Here is a 21713-nt window from a genome sequence, read left to right on the forward strand (position 1 = left end):
TTATAGTGAGATTGCTGTTTTCATATTTGATTCCTGTAGTTCAGAATTTTATGCTAGATAATGTATAACAGCTATTATTGTTCAAATCCCCTCCACTGCACATCACCTGGCAGGTGGTTTTGTCACTGCTACAGCTATATTTTAGGCTACTAGCATGGCTATCTTCCTTTTGTCATGTGTTGAAGAGCTCCAACCCATATCTGCAAGATGTTCATCTTCTGCCACTTCCACTTTTGCTTAAATCTTTTACTTGTATCACACTGTTCTTTTCTTGAGTCATCATAATGTGACCCATAGATTCCAGCCTCCTCATCTTAATTGTTGTAACATGCTCAGGTTGACCAGCTCTGTGTGGAGTACTTCCCTATTTTTATTTTGCTCCAACCACAAGATCTGTGGGTTTGAACCCCACTGTCGGCAGCCCTGAATGTGGTTTTCGTGGTTTCGCCTTTTCACCCCAGTCAGTTGCTGGGGCTGTACCTTTCTTAAGACCACGGCCACTTCCTATCCCATTGTCACTTTAAGAACTACCTCTCTCAGTGTGATGTAAATCAACTTGTAAAAAATCCCCACATTTGCCATTACATCCACACCTTTGAAATTCGGATTCTCTTTTTTCTGGGTTATGAAATATATAGGGCTCTACAGTATTTAATAGGATGGAGAAGGCAAAACACATCTTTATTCTCTTTTTGAGCTTTATTCTGACATGATTTCATGATGCTGCCATTTCTTGATGGATATAGTACTTTTGTATCCATCTCTTGGCACAGGCCAGAGTAAAGTGTAGCTTCCACCGAAGTCCCAGTCTCATCCATGGCTGTGACAATATGGAAGCTGCTGGGGTATGGGTGGTGCTGAGTAATGACATTCAGAGCATGACTAGTGCATGAGTGTTATGAAAGGTATTGCTCATAAGGTCAGTCGTGCTGCAATAGCACTTTCTAACCCAGTGAGGAAAGCAATGGCAAACTACCTCACTCCTCGTCTTGCCTAGTACGCCTCATTTTGGTGCTGCCATTGGTTTTTGCGGTTTCCTTATAACCGCATAACCTTTGATGGTGCTATTTGAGGATCCAACCAGCCTCTGGGCTGATGACCTAACAGACAGACAATGAAGATGGACTCTGCTTTCTCTATCCAGCATTTGATTTGAGCAGAATGGTCCTATGTTACTCCCTAGATATACCATATTTTTTATCCTGTCTGCCTGTATGTTGTACACCAGGAAGATTTCAGCTGGTGTAGGTTTCTTTTTACATTGCTTTTGTTGTGTTGAGAACGAAGTCTCAATCCTTGCATACAGCTTGTGCAAATTGTGGAGAACACTCATTTATATCCAGGATAGGAATAGCATGGCAGGAAAAAGCGCTGTAATGGAAGGTGACAAGGACTAGGTACAAGCATACACAGGACAGCATAAGTGGGGATATTTTACAATCCATTCCTTGTGAAACATAAAATCTTATTGTAAATTGTAGCATTCCTGTTAAGAAGACCTTCACAGATCCTTCCAATAATTACACACACAACTGCACATTACACATAACTCAGTATGTTAATCACTTGACAGAAGACTGTGGATCTTTCAGTGTCACTGTTTCCAGAAATAGGAATCTCTTAGAGCAGTGGCATTCAAACTTTTTGGTTGGCATACCCCCAAAATCCAATTGTTTTATCGTCGTACTTCTAAGTACAAGTATATTGCAGTTATACCAGGAATAACAAATTATTGTAGCTGGATGCCAAATCATATTAAATATAATCATCTTCTACAGCTCTGGCTCCCTGCACGCACTGATGCATGAAAGAGTTGTGGCGGGGATTTACTGTAAGATCGCATGTACTTCCTGACATCATGGGATTTTCAATTAAAAAGGGGCCAATGACTTAGATGTTAGGCCCCTTTCAACAACAAGCATCATCAACTGAAAATTTCACTGCATCAACACCGGAAATCAAACCACGGTCGCCGGGATGACAAGCAAGCAGCTACGCCGCTATACCATCCTGTTCCCCAGTAATGATGTGTTGTATTGATATCACCGCTGGGTGAAGGAATGCTTGTTAATCCTTCGGAGTGAACTTTACAGTACAAGCCAAAAACTGAGTGGTGATCAATGGCCGAAAAACTCTCCCTGCCACTTTCATTGCTCAGATGTGGCAACTCTCCCGATTTAAGCAGGAGACTCCAGATTTTTCATTGTTCTTCCCGATCAACCAATTGCCAAGACCAATCCCACAATTTTCAGAGCAGTTTTCATATTATTTTAATGTCCTGCACATTTCCTCGTTCTATCGATATATGGGTGAGTATGGCTGGTCAATAGTAGTTGTAATAATCACAGCCGGATTGCACTGTGGGGCACAGTGGCCAGCCATGTGCTCCTCTTTGGTTGATAATACAGTCAAATGCTCATATAGCTTAATAAAAGGAAGTAGAAATCGCAAGGGAGTAACCTAACCTCAGAAGTAGCATGCCATACACGTCTACTCAGGGCAGGACTTGCGTAAGTGCTCGTGTTATATCACGTAGTAGTGCTTCTTGGTTGTATGTCTTAATATTTGTTTTGGCCAAAATGTCAGAAATGAAATATCATACAGTGTCTGAAAGCGCTTACAGCAATGAATTTCTTTGTTTCAGTGAATCCAGGAATGGATCAATGTTCACATTGTGTACTCTTATGTAGGTGTGGGTTTTTGGTTGCGCATGGCGGGAAGTGTGATGTACTCAAACATGTGCACACGAAAAAAGATAAGGAGAGTGTCCAGGGTGTAGAAAGAAACCAGAAACTGAACTTTTTATATGAAAACCAAGATGGAAATCCTGTGACGAATGCCGAGGCTTTATGTACCTCCGTCATTTATCCTAGAACACATCCTGCCTGTAAATTGTGCTGACCAAGTGGAGCCTTTGTTTTGCAACATGTCTCCTGATTCTGAAATCGCTAAATTATATGGGTGTGCTAGAATGAAAACAGCGTGTATCATTACAGAAATATGCATGGAAGAAAGGGCAAATTTTTTTGCAGGTGAATGCATTTTCTGTTGCTACTGATGGTAGCAATAAAAGCAAGTTGAAAATATATCCTATTGTTGTAACATTTTTTAGGCCTGAACTCATTGAAATTCAGAGTTGTCTGCTCTCTGTGCCTAAAGTAGAAGAGCATGCTAGTGGAGCTAACATTGCCAGTCTTTTGCTATTAACTTTCTGAAGCATGTGCCTACTCAATTGTTATCACTAAGAAGGTGTTTAGATAGGGTGTTAACTGCAGTGGGACCCTTCGGTTACTTTATTCAGGAGCAAAATTGTGAGTAAGGATTCTCAGATGAGAACTTCGAAGACTTACAAAATTCCTAAGCACAGTCTAAGTGCAATTGTGTCTTCTTTGTCAGAAAAGGTGAAGCACTGTCATAATATTTCATCACGCTCTTCAGTCAGAAGGAAAACTCAGTCACCAGTTTTACCCAAAAACTAATGATGACACTAAGAGCCATGGTTTGTCACATGGAGAATGACTGTTCATTTTCCTTTCATCAAATGTACATAAATCATTTTGCCTTTTTCTCTCAAGTTTTATGGATGTCATTGAGAATCCAAATATAGCTCTTCAGTCAAGTACGCCGCACATCCACTTATTGAGGTCAGTTTTGGAGGAAATCTTCAACAATGTGATGACAAGTTTTGTGTAACCACACATTATTAAAAGCTCCTCCTCTCTCCTTGATGTAGTTTGTCATACTCCAGCAATTATTACAAGTTGTCCATTTCATGACCGTATCGATGTTTAATCAGGAAGTAAGTATAAATAACCACCTAATCGATACTTTATTAATGCCTCAGGCAAAATTGAATAAAATTAAAACTTACAGGACATGTTTCGACCACTTAGTGGTCCTCTTCAGCTGTATAAATAAAGAACTGAAAAGAAAAACATTGACAATAAGCACAAATAAAAGTTCTTTGGAGACTCCTTTAATAAAAATGGAGGTCACGAGAATAGGTCATCCTGCCTCTCGTTCTTGTTTGGAAAAGATGTTTATTCTGCGCTGTCTAGAGGGTCTGTCTTTGAGCGCGACCTGGTGAAGTAACAATGTGATACAGTTTGACAGTTCATGGAAAGCTCTGGAGAGAAGGGAAGCAGAGTTTTATCGTCATCTAAAATAACATGTGAGAGAGGAGGGAGATTGGGCTGTGCTTCTGCGATGTTGTGTTTGATTATATCTCTTGTTCGTCTAGTCTGTTTCATGTCTACCCATTCTAAGTATTTGCTAATATTCTCATATAAGATGTTTTTATGCTCGTTGTTTTCGTTGAGATTCTCTTCACCGTTTTCCAATTTATCAAGAACGATGTGGATGTTTTCCAGGTTGTTCATAAGATTACGTGTTCTTGATATCTAATTGAGAAGTTCCTTCCAGATTGTCCCACGTAAGTTTTTTTACATTGAGCACAAGTCAGGAACTTTCTTTCATTCGTCAACAGGCTCTACATAATGGTTTCAGTTTGAAATTCATCAATAAAATCATCACTAAATGCAAATACCAACAACAAATTAAACTTAAACAGCATTCAGAAAAAGAAAAAGGATATGTAAAATTCACCTTTAATAACCCAAAGATTTACGAAATCACCAACTTATTCAAGAAACACAATACCAAGGTAGCCTTCTCTACAAACAACAACATGAAACATACATTCTTTAGTCATAATAAAGCTAATAAACTTAAAGATGACGAATTCCAGGAATCGGGTATTTATAAGCTGACTTGTGCTCAATGTAAAAGAACTTACGTGGGACAATCTGGAAGGAACTTCTCAATTAGATATCAAGAACACGTCAATGCTGAAAGATACAAAAGATTCTCTGCCATGGGATCCCATATGAAAGAGTCCAACCACAAATTCACCAATATAAAACAGGACCTTCAAATTATCTGTATGATTAATAAAGGTAATCTTATGAACAACCTGGAAAACATCCACATCGTTCTTGATAAATTGGAAAACGGTGAAGAGAATCTCAACGAAAACAACGAGCATAAAAACATCTTATATGAGAATATTAGCAAATACTTAGAATGGGTAGACATGAAACAGACTAGACGAACAAGAGATATAATCAAACACAACATCGCAGAAGCACAGCCCAATCTCCCTCCTCTCTCACATGTTATTTTAGATGACGATAAAACTCTGCTTCCCTTCTCTCCAGAGCTTTCCATGAACTATCAAACTGTATCACATCGTTACTTCACCAGGTCGCGCTCAAAGACAGACCCTCTAGACAGCGCAGAATAAACATCTTTTCCAAACAAGAACGAGAGGCAGGATGACCTATTCTCGTGACCTCCATTTTTATTAAAGGAGTCTCCAAAGAACTTTTATTTGTGCTTATTGTCAATGTTTTTCTTTTCAGTTCTTTATTTATACAGCTGAAGAGGACCACTAAGTGGTCGAAACATGTCCTGTAAGTTTTAATTTTATTTAATTTTGCCTGAGGCATTAATAAAGTATCGATTAGGTGGTTATTTATACTTACTTCCTCATACTCCAGAAAATCAAAAGGATGATTTTGATCTGATGATAGGGAACTCTGCGTTCGTTTTGGTGAACACATTGAAGTCTCAGGAAAAGTGCATATTCTTTAAGTCTGTTAGAAAGTGTTTCTCTTCATCGTGTGACTACATGGTACACCAATTTCCATTCAAAGGTGAAGTTTTAATTAATGCAGAAGTTGCAAATATTTCTGCTATAAGGAAGGTGTCAATTGTCCAGCCTCAGATTTTTCATTAACAAGTTCCCGAACATTCTGACCAGTGAAATAGAACATTTAGATAAAGAAACTGATATTCTGCACTCCAAGATCTGTAATTTTCAGCTCAAAGAAACGGACCTGCAAAAGGAAGAGTTTATGTTCAATAGGCATTGGTAGGTCAGAAGAAATCAGCTGATGGTGTATTTAATTATGACAGACTCTCTAAGGTGATGCTTGCTATTTTATCAATTCTACATAGCAATGCAGAATGTGAAAAGATTTTTAGCAGCATCACAAAGACAAAAGCACAGTTCAGATCCTTGCTGTCTGAACAAACTTTGAAGAAACTTTTAACCTGAAAATCAGTTCAGCAAGGCAAGTGCAAAAATTTAGTTCTGAGTTTCTGAAGAGGGTTAAGTCAGCCACAGGTATGTTGAACAACAAATAGGCATAATGTGTTCAGCTTGTTGAGGGATGAGAAGTCACATGTTTCTAAAGTTCAGATATGTCCAGTATTTAGTATTTTTATATAAATAATTAAAAATATATATGTAGGCCAAATAGAGTTGTTAATGTATTGAATTATAACAAATTAGTACATGTTCTGCCAACAGTGCTGTGTCGTAACATGGCACGATTCACTGTCAAATTTCTCCTGATATTTTACTGTTGAAAGCTGGAATGTCTGATTATGGAGTGCAGGCTCATTGGAATTTTTTTCCCTTCATGTGATTTTGGCAAGAACCCTGTTTAATGGCTTTTGAGGATTTTTTTGAAATGCAGTGTTATGTTATTGATAATGAGTCATCCTCAGACTGTTACAGCTTTATTTGGGTGGTGTTTTTTCATAAAATTTTTGTACTGCTTGGTGTCATTTGAAGCAAGAGACTATTTTGTCCTTTTCTCCTTTGGTGATCAGCTTCTGGCCATGTGCTTTGACTCAGCCCCACTCACATCCAGCTGATTTTCTTCCATAAGAACACAATTTTGTTGACATGCAATAGTTTCCGTTAATCAGCAAACTCATAGAAAACAAATAAGTGGTCGTACGGTTTGGGACATGTAGTTATAAGCTTGCATTCAGGAGGTAGTGAGTTGGAACCAAACTGTCGGCAGCCCTGAATATAGATTTCCATTGTTTCCCATTTTCACACAACGCAAACCTTAATTGAAGTCTCATTCCCTTTCTTCCAAGTCTTAGCCCTTTCCTATCCCATTGTTTCCATAGAAACTGTCTGTGTTGGTTTTGACATTACAACTAGTTATAAAGAAAAATCATTTCTGGGAAAGAGAACATATAATTTCAGTCCTATTTGTGTCTTTCATGAACCCAAGTGATGTATACAAAGTTATGTCATTATCTGTGAAAGAAAATTATAAAATTTGTTGGCTCTTCTGATGCTGTAGTTTTAAAGTAAATTACTTGAACAGAGTCCTTTTGAAGAGGAATAAAAATTATTATTACTAACAAATACATTGCAATAAGAAAATATCCTAGTGGCATGATCACTTGAAGTAGTATGATAATAAAATAAAATTGAAACACCACCACCACCACCACCACCACCACCACCACCACCACCACCACCACCACCACCACCACCACCACCACCACCACCACCACCACCACCACCACCACCACCACCACCACCACCACCACCACCACCACCACCACCACCACCACCACCACCACCACCACCACCACCACCACCACCACCACCACCACCACCACCACCACCACCACCACCACCACCACCACCACCACCACCACCACCACCACCACCACCACCACCACCACCACCACCACCACCACCACCACCACCACCACCACCACCACCACCACCACCACCACCACCACCACCACCACCACCACCACCACCACCACCACCACCACCACCACCACCACCACCACCACCACCACCACCACCACCACCACCACCACCACCACCACCACCACCACCACCACCACCACCACCACCACCACCACCACCACCACCACCACCACCACCACCACCACCACCACCACCACCACCACCACCACCACCACCACCACCACCACCACCACCACCACCACCACCACCACCACCACCACCACCACCACCACCACCACCACCACCACCACCACCACCACCACCACCACCACCACCACCACCACCACCACCACCACCACCACCACCACCACCACCACCACCACCACCACCACCACCACCACCACCACCACCACCACCACCACCACCACCACCACCACCACCACCACCACCACCACCACCACCACCACCACCACCACCACCACCACCACCACCACCACAAGCAATTCCATGAAAATAAATTATTACAAGAAATACTACTAGTTAAACATTCTAAATCTGGCATCATCATATACAGATTCACACATACCTTAAGTATTTCAAAATTTTACACTATGACCTACAGTAGATTGAGCAGCATTTTAAATACAGTGCAGACATACCTTAAATGATTCAGATGCCTTAATCATACAATTTACAGTCGATTAAAATATGACACCGTCGCATAGAAATTTGCACACAATTTACAGATAGCTGGAGTCTATTCTTGAAGCATAGGCTCTAAGACAGCTGCAGGTAATGAATGAATATTGACCATAGTTAGTTTCCTGTGATCTACCTTTTACTTTATGCAGATGATCTGTCCTGCTTATGTAACAGTCGGCTGTTCAACTCTCCCCAAGCTGGCTTATTCATGTAAGCATTATACGTGGCACATAACCTTGTTCATTTCCTTCTAGTTCCCAGTATCTCCCAGTCTGGTTTTTCTATCATACTGTCATACTACTTCTAGGATTGCAGCCTTTCGCTATGAGTCCTGTTTGGTATGGGTAACACAGGACTGGCCTAATGAGCGATATACAGCCCTGCGCCTTCGCCTGGGAACTGCTGCTCTTTAGCACCCTCATTGTGAAGTGTAAGGACTTGTACGCTTTGGTAATTACACTTCCTACATGGGTGTCACATTTTACATCTCTCCTTATGTGGACTCCTAGGTACTTGCATGAGTCACTCTCAACCAGGGCTTCCAGTCCAAGACAATATTGAAAGTCCCTTTGCGTATGTTCCTTTCCCATTCTCATGACACTGCATTTTTGAGAATTTATTTTCATTTTGTTATTAATTGCCCACTTATGGAGTATATTTATATCGGCTTGTAATAACATATTGTCGCTACCATTCCATATTTTTCTGTATATTATGCAGTCGTCGCAAATAATCTGCATTGACTTTGAATTTTGTTTGGAAGATCGTTGATAAATGCCGCAAAGAGGAGTGGCCCTATAACACTACCCTGTACTGCTCCTGACGATATAGAAACTTCATCGGAGTGTTTACCTCCCACCCTTACCCTCCGTGTGTGGTCTGTCAAAAATTCCCGGATCCACAGAACCACCCTATTATCAATGTGTGTTTCCAAACATTTTTGGACCAGAATGCCATGCGCAACTACATCAAATGCTTTAGCAAAATTAATTAAAAGAGCATCAACTTGCACACCTTTGTCTAATGATCAGCTAATATCTTGAAAGAGTGACAACATCTGGCTCTCTCAGGATAACCTTTTCTAAAACCGTGTTGATTGCTATTAATCCAATAACTGTTCTCCCATTGTTCTCTTTGGATATTCTGAAAGGAAGTGTTCCATTTGTTTGCATAAAATGGAGGTAAGCTTTATGGGTTTATAGTTGTCCATTATCAGCCTGTTGCTCCCTTTAAAAATTGGGACAACAGTTGCTTTCTTCCAGGCATGTAGATTTTAAAGTTTAATATTGATTAAGACTTCTCGTTCTATAGAATCAAAGAACAATTGGAAGACTGACCATTTTGAGTCTGAACTTGGACATGGTAGACAAGTCATCAACCTGGAGAGCTTTGTTGGATGAGGACCATGTATGTTTTCTCAGAGATCAAAATCCTCTTTGGGAAGGAACATGCAAGGCTTGTATGACAGGAAGAGAGGAACAGGATTGCCATGTTGTTGTCCTGTGAGGTTCCTGCTTTTCTGTATTCTCTTTAGCTGTTGTTCTTTCATTTGTTTTTTCCTATTACAAGTTCATTTTCTGTCCCCATCTCCCTGAGACTTGATCTGATACTTGTGTGTTCCTTTCCATTACTTATATTTTGCCTGGAGAGAGAAGATCTACTGAACACGGTGTGAATTGATGCACCACATTGTCTCCAGTTTAAATCTGGGATAACCGTGTTGACGGGAACAACAACAATGAAGGCAATGAAGTTACGCTGGAGCAAGTGGAGAGAATGGTAGAGAAATTAGTGTGTCTTAAAGGCGCAAGGATTTATTAAAATAGACTTCAAATTGTGAAAAATGGTGGGTAAACAAGCATAGAGTGACATCATGGAGTCATAGGATTACCATAGAATTTGAATAAAGTGCCTGCTGATTGCACAAAGCTAGTAACTGCACCTGTGTTTAAGCAAGGGAACAGGAAAGACTGCACCAATTTATTGAGATATTTCTTTAATTAGTACCAGATAGGTTTGCATAGGCATTTTCAAAAATTGGTGGAGCGTAAACTGGATGAAAACCAATTCGGTTTTGGACCACGGTGGACTGTCAAAACCAAATGTTCAGCATGCGTAAAGTAATAATAATAATAATAATAATAATAATAATAATAATAATAATAATAATAATAATATGCAAGCGAATGTCTGGTATTAAACTATAATTTAGATAAACTAGAAATACTAGAAAGGCGAATCACGAGGAAAATATTAGGCCCACAAAACACAGCCGAAGGTTGGAAATTACGAATTAATGCTGAAATATATCAAAAAATAGAAAATATATCAGATGTAATGAGGAAAAGGAGACTTATGTTTTTTGGACAATTATATCGAATGCAAGATAGTAGATTAACCAGTAAGATTTTCAGATATTTGTGGGGTAAGAAATCAACGACAAGCTGGGTCAATGAAGTAAGAAAGGATTAAAAAAAAACAATATAACAACAGAAGAAATAAATAATAGAGAAGGCTTTTGGGAAAAAGTATTGAAAATAGAAGGATTCCAAGGTAGGAAAGTAAAAATGACTGGTTCAAAGTGGTCTGAAGACAGAAAGAAGAAACATAGTGAACAGATGAAAGCGTACTGGAAGAAAAGGGAAGAACAAAGAAGAAGGAATTGAAATTGGCACGTGGTCCTCTGGTGGCCCATTCGAAATAATAATAATAATAATAATAATAATAATAATAATAATCATAATCATAAGCCCTCAGCTACCATGTGCAGATATTTCAATTTGACGCCATCTGGCTGTCTGCTTGTCAGTTTCGACGTTCCGTTTTACTCTGGGCCTACTAGATGGCAGACTGAGTAAACCAAACCTCTCTTGGGTGTTTATGGCTGAGATTTAATTAATTTTGTCAGGTAAACACCAAATGTGTCAGTAGAGATCTTTTACATGCTGACATCGTACGGCATGGAGTGTCTAATGGACTTCTTCCGCCCTTCAAGAATTCCGACTACCTCTGCTATCTACTACTGATCTACAGAGGCAGCTATGCATCGAGTAATGCTAGGGAAACCACAAAGGTTCAGTCTACTGATGAATCCATGAAGACAATGGAAATAAAATTACATTTATTTAATTTTTATTGAAATTAAAAGAATGTTAGTTGCAGTATTCTGCTTATTTCATTCAGAATTTAAGTCATACAGATGGTTTTGTACATGTTGTAGGAAATATCTTAATATTACATTTGACATATCTTGCAGAACATTCATATTTGAAAGTGTTCATAGGGTAAATTTTTCATTGTTGTGCATGCACCTAACAAGTTGTTGAATTTTTATGCTTGTTTAGCAGGTCACAAAAGCTAGGTTCTTGGGGACTCCTCTTTTCTATCAATCTCTTTACATTGCTTTCCACCTCGCTCAAATCGACTGTTGGATCAATAATGGTGCCTCTGCTGGGTTTCCTTTCAATGACTACAATGTCGGTTCATTTAGTTGAACCTTCAGTTGATGTCCAGGTAACATCTTCACATAATTCGAGCTGTTTTATATTTCTAAAGCAGTTAGCTGTCCTCCTACCGAGTCTGATGTGTTGTATTTCCTGTGAGTTCCACTGGCTTCTTCTGGAAACTCTTTGAACTGTGACAATGTTGTACTTCAATCTTTAGTCCATTCTTAACTGATGTACAAGTGTTAGAGATCTTTCACTCCGCGGAATGAGATTCACCTCTGATGCGATGAGGTAAACTTTTCCACGCGTCAAAGTACTGATCTCACTGGTTTTAATATTCTTTACTTTGAGCTCTCCATCAGTTACTAAGTTAAGATTTCTTAAACTGTTAAGAAATTCTTGTTTAAAATCTGGAGAAAGTTGCAAAAACATATTTGGACTGTACTAAGAAAGGATGTATATATTTTTGTGTTGAAGAAATATATCAATGTGGGTCACATATCAGTCTAACATATCTGTTTCTTGATCAGGTTTCAATAATGACAACTTAATGAGCATAATAATAATGGAATTTATTCATCATTAACCTTCATCAAATAATATTTCATCATTTTTCCTTGTCATCAATTGAAGATTTTTGTTCTACCACTCATTGTACTCACTTTTGTACCGTCAGTTTCCCGTTCTTAATTACTGTTGCATTATGTTTTGGTTGGTAGGCCTGCAAGCAATATAAATGGTATTATTGAGTAAATATGGCTTTATTTTATCAGCTGCTTCTGTTCTTTTTGTTTTTTATTCTTGCTCTGACTTTGCTCCACTTATCTTAAATTACTTTCTTATTTTTTTACTTATAGCATGCTGCAGACATTAAGGATGAAGGAATTCCAGAAGAACAAATAATTGCTCAGTTGCTCCCCTGCATCAAAGAGGAAAACAGGCAAGTTCAGTTTAGTTTTACAACCCAAGCACCACACGCAAAATTCAAGATATGTCATGACTGCAGAGGTACAAACGCATCAAGAAGATACTGCCTTTTGTTGCTAATTCTCACTCTTGTTTGGATGTGAAGGAGACCGGATGCGAACACAAAGCTTTGATACTTACATCCATAACCAGCATGTTCCGTGTACACATATCATCCCTGTGTGTACAACAGAACATTTTGCAAACTGTCATGCGGTCGGATTGCTGGAATTTTAATATAAAAGAAATTTATTAACTGTGTTTCTTCAAATATTACATATGAAATAGTTTCTCAATCCCGTGTATCTTGTATTAATCAAAATCTAATTTGCACATACTTGGCTCGTATAATAATGTGTAATATTATTTTTCAGTGCACAGTGAATATGAAAGTTTTCTTAATATGTGTGTATAACATCAAGATGGAGTAAACATGTGAGGCACAATGATAATGTCAGGATGAATTATAGCACATCACCAGATCCCAGTGGTGGCCGGTTCATCAGAAAGATAAGACATTACCTCATTATTTAACCCATTGAACTGCAATTTTTCTTGAAAATAAATATACACTGATTGCGATTTAATCTAGCTTAAAAGAGAACACTTTTGCTACAGCAAGTTAACACAATGAAACACAGTTCACATCCTAACAATAGTTCAACACAGTGTGGTAGATCTTAAAACACTCTTCTACATGCAGTGCCACGTTACACTTATCACTTTCATAACGGGATTCACCCTTGTTCTTTCCCTTGGGATTTTTTCCTCTGCGGTCATAGCAGACCTTGCACCTTCTGGATGGAAATGCCTAGCTTGCTGTTGCTGTTATTTTGATAGGGAAGTGACCGCAGTGTTTTCCTTGTAACCTCGCTGGTGTACTTCCTGCACTGGACCTGCCTCTGGTTCGATAATCAGGCAGAGCAACACCCTCCAAAATTTGCTCCGCAACATCAATCCTGAAACTGGAAAAGCTGGGCCTCCTTTTTCCAGGATTCAGCTAGTGATGAACAACGCTAGCATTTTGCATTGCCATGTCGAGCACATAGAAGTATATTTTCTTATACCCTTCGGCATATTGTCTCATTAGGGGATATTAGGGGATGTTGGTCATGTGAATCAACACCACCTATTCCAGAATTGTAGTCCACAACCATGTTTGGTTTCAGAACAAGTTTGCCCCTTTTGTTTTTAGTTTCCACAAAATCTGGTCTTTGATGTTGATAGAAGATGTACATTCTTTTTATCCACCCATTTTGTGGCAAGGATGCCATTTGCTGAGGCAAAAGTCAGTTCTCCTGTCTTGAGGTTCATTGCTGCAAAATGGGGTGGCATGAATTTCCGGTTTGGACGTACAGTTCCAATGGCATTGGTATTTTTCATTATCAGTTCCCTGAAAAGAGTAGGTGAGCTATACCAATTGTCCATATAAATAGTCCTGCATGATCCTAGCAATTTGTCACACAATTCAAGAACAATTGCCTCACTACACAGTAGTCGTTTGGCATCACCTGTCCCATCTACATGCTGAGGTTCTTTACCAACATATATACGAAACTTCCAGCAATAGCTAGTGTCAGAGCAGCAGACTTTATAGAATTTTATACCGAAACATGCTCTTTTTGAAGGGTTGAATTGAACGAATGCCAAACGCCCCCTGAACTTCATCAATACTTATTCTTCTGAAACTTGTCCAATAGTAGCTGCAAAACAGGTCTAACTTTCCGGAGCTTATCACACTGGGTTTGTGGAGAATCTGGGGCAAAATGCGAATATCTAGATATGATACTGAAATGTCTATGGGACATGGTTTCTGAAAATATTGGCGTTTCTCTAACCCTTCTCTTAGTCCAGTATTTTTGAACCGAAGACTTTTTAGTCTGAGACATGAATATACTGTAACGAGTTGGCGGGGTAGTATGATCAATTAATACCAGACTGGTAGCTTCAATTTCATAGATTTATTAACTACGCACTAAACTATACAAGACTGCATACAACTGTTGGTCATAACACAACCTTACACAGTTCGTGCGTTCTCTCTCCCTTCGTTTCTCACTTGTGCTCACTCTACACAGTTTTACACTCGCACACACGGTTCCGTGTCGCACGGCTGCACGTTCTCTTCCTCGCCGACAGTCCGCACTGTAGCACACTAGTCCAATAATCACGACTGAGCCGCACCGAGTTCTAACTCGGTCGAACTCTTCACTCCTGCAGGCCGGTCGTTCCTCTCTTTGATACTAACACTGGCTCTTCTAGAATCGTCCGGATGCTGGATGAATCCAGAGACATCACGAGATGGAACACTCCAGATTAGTCGCGGAGTCATCTCCATACTTCTCGGTTACGGACCGCGAGCGGAAGCGAGGGGGGGCTGGCCTAGCTGCTAGTGATTGGCGCAGCTGAAGCATAAGGGGTGGGTCTTTACGGTGCCGGGCCGGGCCCACTGCCAGTTGACATGGCGGACACTATGCCCATTACACTGTCCCCTCCTCAAGGTTGCTCGTCCCGAACTGCTCCACGATACGGTGCCAAGCGATCCAGGTGAACAACCATCATCTTCCCTCGTGGAGGCCGCCGGATCCGGTAGACAACGTCGTTATCCTGGTGACGATGGTATATGGGCTTTCCCATTGTAGCTGCAGCTTCGGTGATTTCGCTTTCGTTCGCACCGGACGGTACAGCCACGCCCTGTCACCTTCTTGGAAACCCGCAGAGTTCGCGAGCATGTCATAACGGGCTTTCATCCTGTCACTGGCTACCCTTAGATGATGTCGGGCATAATCGTGGATGTCGTTGAGCCGATCCACCAATTCCCATGCATAGTCTGTCGCTGGTTGTTGCTGATCTGGTGCAGACCCGAACAGTGGATCGCATGGCAGGTGGAGCTCCGTTCGGAAGAGCATGTTGGCATCGTCTCATGGGTGGACACTCGATAGGCATCAAGAAGAAGGGGACCCTCTCGTCCCAGTCCTTCTGGTGTGCCGAAACCATCTTCCTCAGGTGCTCTTCGACGGTTTTCACAAAACGCTCCAGCATACCATCTGACTGAGGGTGGAGAGGCGTTGTGCGTGTCTTCCGCACTCCTAAGCGTTGCAGAACCTCTTGCATCAACCTGGGCTCAAAGCTTCTGCCTTGGTCGTTATGAAGTTCCCTCGGGACACCGAAGTTCTTGACCAAGACGTCGGCCACTGTCGATGCCTCTTGGTTCGGGATGGCGTAGACCTCCGGCCACTTTGTGAAGTAGTCCATAGCCAGCAGTAGGTAACGGTTCTCGGCGTCGGATTCGGGGAATGGCCCAGCGACATCAATGGCGATCCTCTCGAATGGTGCTCCAACGTTGTACTGCATCATTTGGCCCCTACTCCTGGTACGTGGACCCCGGTTCGCTGTGCAGGTGTCACACAGCTGGCACATCCTCTCAACATCGTTCCTCAAGTGCACCCAGTAGTAACATTGCCAGGCACGATCTGGTGTCTTATTTACTCCAAAGTGGCCTGCAGTAGCACCCGCATGCAACTCGGTCAGCACCTCTTTTCTCATGCTCCTGGGGATTATCAACTGTGCAATGTGCTTCTTTCCATCGGTTGATTCCCACGTGCGGGTAAGTACCCGTCACTAACCATGAGAGACGACCACTGGGCCCAGTACGCCTTATAGGTTGGACTGCGTTCGGCGATGTCTTTCTATTCCGCCCTCTGCCCTGACTCTACTTCTCGTAAGATCAGCCCGATGTCATCGTCCTTCAGCTGCTCCCTCCTGAGGGCGTCTCGATCCCATCCTTCAGCGGCGGTGGCCCTCACGGCCCGGACGTCCACGATGCCTGCCTGTCTCTCCACTTTCTGGCAGTGTGTACAGTTCGCAGGGCACGGTCTTCTCGATAGAGCATCGGCGTTGGAGTGCTTCTTTCCTTGTCGGTGCACGGTGGTGAAGTTGTACTCCTGAAGGCATTGCACCCAGCGAGCTGTCTGTCCATCCAGGTTTTTGAAGCTTAGGAGCCAGGTCAATGCGGAGTGGGCGGTGCGCAGGCGGAAAGGCTGCCCATACAAATACTTGTGGAAGGGCTCCAAGGTCTTCACGATGGCCAGCAATTCCCGACGCGTCACGCAGTAATTTCTCTCATCTTTTGACAACGTCTTGCTGAAATAGGCGATCACCTTCTCCTGGCCATCTTGCGCTTGTGACAGTACCCCACCAATTCCCACGTCGCTGGCGTCGGTATCGACGATGAACTTCTCCCCAGGCTTGGGGTATCCGAGGATGGGGCAGTACACAGCAACTCCTTCAGCTTCCGGAAGGCAGCCTCCACCTCGCTTGACCATTGGAAAGACCTCCTCTCCTCGGTGAGTCATGTAAGAGGCTTGGAGATGTCTGCGTAGCCAGCTATAAATCTGAGGTAATACGTGCAAAGGCCGAGAAAACTCCTTAGTTCTAGCTTGTCCTTCGGCACTGGCCAGTCCCTGACAGCGTCTAACTTCTCCGGATGCGTGGCCACTCCCTCCGATGACACGATGTGACCCGGGTAGCGCTCCTCCTTCTGGAACAGCTGGCATTTTGCGGGATTTAGCTTTAGGTGAGCCCCACGTAGCCTCTTGAACACTTTCCGCAGGTTCTCCAAGTGCACTTTGAACGTGCGTCCCACAATAATTATGTCGTCCAGGTACACGAGGCAAGCGTCGTGAGTTAGCCCTCTCAGCACGGCTTCCATCAGTCGCTTGAAAGTCGCCGGCGCGTTGCAGAGGCCGAAGGGCATCACGGTGAACTGGTAGAGCCCTTGGCCGGTTGAGAACGCCGTCTTCTCCTTGTCTTCCGGATGGAGCGCTACTTGCCAGTATCCAGACTTCAGGTCCAAAGTCGAAAACCATTGGGCTCCAGATAATGTGTCCAGGGTGTCATCTATCCGAGGTAACGGGAAACAGTCCTCTTCGTGACGTCGTTCAACTTGCGGTAATCGACGCAGAAACGGAGTTCACCCTTCTTTTTCTTCACCAGGACGACTGGCGATGACTACGGGCTGTTCAACTCCTCGATGACTCCCCGCTGCTTCATGTCATCTAGCATCTGGTCGATTTCCACCTTCTTCGCCAGGAATACTCTACAAGGTGGCTTTCGGATTGGAGCGGCGGCGCCGGTGTTAATGCGATGGTACACTCTGTCCATCTTTCTGTAGTCACGTCCGGTAGCAGTGAAAATGTCCTGAAACTCGTGGATTAGTTCCTTAACCTCCCTGAGCTGTCTCGCCTCTAAATGTTTCCGGGCATCGGATATAATCTTCCGGAGCTTATCCATTCCTTCGCCTGCTTGCAGGGTCTGTGCGTCTTCATCGTCCACTGGCAGGACGCACGTGACTGGTTCACAAGTCCCAAGCTCGGTCCCGCTGGGTACCCTCTGCTCCCGCGACGTCGAATTCATTATTCGTACAGGCAAGCAGCTTCGTGCCAGAACGAGCATCCTGGGTAGGTAGAGTCCTTGATCGGTGGTTGTCGAACCGGGTTTCACGAGCACGCTGTCCCCTTGTATGGGTTCCTCTAACCACGCCGTAACCATCACCTCGCTGTTGGCTGGTATTACTTCGTCGCTGGCCAACGTTAACCGCGTTACTCGAGGTTGCGTCCCTGGGCGTCGCAGCATTACCTCTTGTTTGCTGAGCCACAATACATGTCGTCCCACGTCGACAGTCGGCTCGTATTTCCGTAGCGCGTCTAGGCCCAGGATGACCTCATCCGTGATGGCGGTGACGAAGGCCCAGACTCTAGGCGTCGTTGTCCCAGCGTCAGTTGAAGTAGCGCCTCTTTTAAGACAGGAATAGTGTCTCCTGAGGCCGTTCGCAGCTGATAAGGGCGGTAGGGTTCCCTCTCTGGCTGTCCTCAGTGATGTCCGGCCTGGCGATGGTCAATGCCACCCCCGTGTCTATCGTCACTCGGTACGGCCTGTCTCCGAGCCACCCGTCGGCGATCAAGCTGTCGTCGCTCCGCTCGGTGACCACATTTAGTGTGAAACGAGGAGACAGTAGTGACGGTGCCGATGAGCCTCTCTCCTTGTCAGCCCTTACTCGTTTCCGTGATCAGGGGCCGCCTCCATACGGCAGTTCCTCCGCAGGTGGCCACGCTCGCCGCAATCCCAACAGGTGATCTCATTGGTGCGTCGGCGTCTCAGCGACGGCATGCATCGTTCTCCCGTAACGGCGCGGGTCTCCGGCGCGTCCTCGCTTCTCACGGCTCTTATTCTTGTAGACGGTGCCGCTGTTCCCTTCACTGCCTCCACCCTCAGTGCTAAAGCCAGGGCCTCTTTGAGGTCATGCTCCCCGCTGAGCGTCAGCTTTTGACGGATATCAGCGTCGTGGAGCCCATCAATGAATGTATAGGCTGCCTCCCGCTGAATGTGGTCCAGAGGCAGCCCATCCAGAGCCTTGTGGCCTAGCTGCTCCATATCTTGCGTGAATTCTTGCAGCGTCTCATTAGCGTGCTGGGTCCTCTTCCTTAGCTGGACTCGGTAGGTGGCTGCCAGCTGATGGTCACCGTACCGGCTGTTGAGCGCTCTAACAATCTCGTCGTAAGTAGCACCCGGCTGAAGGCTGTGTAGTACTTCCGCTGCTGGTCCTTGCAGTCCGGCGATTAGATACACAGGCCTTTCCTCCGACGTCCAATCGTGCCCGCACACGGTCTCAAATTGAGCCCGGAAGGTCCGCCAAGATGTTGTCCCGTCGAAGCGCGGGGGTTTTACTTTCCCGGCGCTGGAGCCGCTGTCGCTGCAGGTAGCCCTAGCACGAGTCTCCATGGCTGTCCTCTCGTACGCAGGGCACTTACTTCTTCTTTCAGGTCTCGAACCCCTGACTCCACAACCTGCGGTATTTCGTTGGCTTCCCCATCGACAGACAACCAAAATTTCATACCAAACTTTTCTGGTTTATTGGTTATATACTGCATAAATGGGCATCTAGCTTTCGATATAAAGAGTTGTTCATCCATGGTAATGTTCTCACTTGGTCTGAAGCAAATAGTAAAATTAGATATAAATTTGTTCCGCACAACAGATACAAGTGCCAATCTACCTATTTTCAAGTGATCCCTGCTGGTAGATTTTCCATCGAATACAAGAAACCTCATGATATCCAGGAAATGGTTTCTTGCCACAGTTTGGTTGAAAATTCCAGGACCCCACTTCTGTGACCACAGATCGAGAACGTTCGTGTCAGCTCCATAAGTTCCGTGTGCATATAAAATACCAATGACAGCGTCCAATTCTTTCAAAGAATGTGTCCATTCAGGATTGTTCAGAACTTCGTGGGCTCCAACCTCATATCATTCGATGTGGTGCAGCTTGGATTCGGCAAAAAAAAAAAAAAAAAAGCTATAGCGGAACAAGTTCCTTCAATGTGGCGTTTTGCATGTCCTGTGGAACCTTGGGCTTCCCTCAGTACATTTTACTGTCCTCAATGGCCTGGCAGGCTTTTAAGATCAACAAGAGTCCGCACTGTTCCATCCAAAGCGACTTCTTCCTCGCCGACCATCATATGCTGACCACGCCCATATGTCGAATTATCACAGCGTATGCTCGGCCTTCTGTAGTTGATATCGTGCTCCCTGCTAGTAAGTTCATTATCTTCCTTAGTGTTTCCTTCACCTGCAAAATATAATACCAAACTTACTTACACCGTGCACAGAATTACGTAAATACTAAATGACTAACTTCAAATAGGCTTACCTCTGTCATCAGCTGCTTTGCAAGTGTGTGCGCGTTGCAGTTTTGCGGGTAGTTCCCTAACCCTTGAGGTCGAAGGCTGCTGTGTGATTTCACGTTCACATGGAAATTCTGCAGGCTCGACGCAACTAGAATCACTATCCGAACTATTTCTGTTTGTCAAGTTATACACGTCTTCGCAGTTATCGACGTGTAAATCAGTCCCAGATTCATCGCATGATTGTGATGGGGAAATTATATGCTTCAGAATTTCGGCATCCATTTGCAGACCACGCGAAAATATGTTCCTTTGGGGTAATTACAAACAATCGGGAAATCTAGTTTGAATGTTTGTAACGAGTGAACACGACAATTGACTGCTCGTTATGATTGCACACCTTTCATTACTGAACAAACACTGACTATACCTTCCTGTCAGTGTACTTGTATCATTGTCTGAAAAGAGCCAACAGCTGTTGCATTGCAGCACAACAAGTGATATTCAATACTATGGTAATAAAGTACACTATAACAGCTTGTTAGAATGATACCCCGTTCTAAATGACTGGCACAAAAGTCTGATCGTGTAGCTACTGCAATACCGGTCAAAATGACAGTCCACTAAAAGTAGATATATGACCTCATAGCGCTAACTAAAAAGGAGTTATGGGTTTTTGAACCTATATGCTGAAAAGTACACTTAATATCAATAAAAGCCGCCAAAGGGTTTGTATCTTCTAACCGTATAACGAGAGTGATAGAGAAAACAAAACTGAAAACGGTAATTTTGACCGCTGCGGTAAACCTAGTGTTAACACAAGACTGATAGCTTCAATTTCATAGATTTATTAACTACGCACTAAACTATACAACACACAACTGTTGGTCATAACACAAACGTACACAGTTCGTGCGTTCTCTCTCCCTTCGTTTCTCACTTGTGCTCACACTACACAGTTTCACACTCGCACACACGGTCCCGCGTCGCACGGCTGCACATTCTCTTCCTCGCCGACAGTCCGCACTGTAGCACACTAGTCCGATAATCGCGACTGAGCCACACCGACTTCTAACTCGGTCGAACTCTTCACTCTTGCAGGCCGGTCGTTCCGCTCTTTTATTCCTGAGCTGGCTCTTCTAGAATCGTCCGGATGCTGGATGAATCCAGAGACATTGCGAGATGGAACACTCCAGATTAGTCGCGGAGTCATCTCCATACTTCTCGGCTACGGACCGCGAGCGGAAGCGAGGGGGGCCTGGCCTAGCTGCTAGTGATTGGCGCAGCTGAAGCATAAGGGGTGGGTTTTTACGGTGCTGGGCCGGGCCCACTGCCAGTTGACATGGCG

At 43.4% G+C, this 21713-nt stretch overlaps 1 protein-coding gene across 1 annotated transcript in view; it reads left to right on the top strand.

Annotated features, from left to right (window-relative positions):
- LOC136866919 (uncharacterized) overlaps positions 1–13118 on the top strand; it is a 39523-nt gene extending 26405 nt beyond the window's left edge. The window contains exon 4 of the mRNA XM_067144014.2: positions 12576–13118. Within this exon, the coding sequence (XP_067000115.2) occupies positions 12576–12788 (213 nt within the window). The 3' untranslated portion in view covers positions 12789–13118. The remainder of the gene's footprint in view (positions 1–12575) is intronic.
- Positions 13119–21713: the final 8595 nt, after the last annotated feature.

The sequence above is a fragment of the Anabrus simplex genome, chromosome 3 (assembly GCF_040414725.1).
Source record: "Anabrus simplex isolate iqAnaSimp1 chromosome 3, ASM4041472v1, whole genome shotgun sequence".
NCBI classification, from domain to species: domain Eukaryota; kingdom Metazoa; phylum Arthropoda; class Insecta; order Orthoptera; family Tettigoniidae; genus Anabrus; species Anabrus simplex.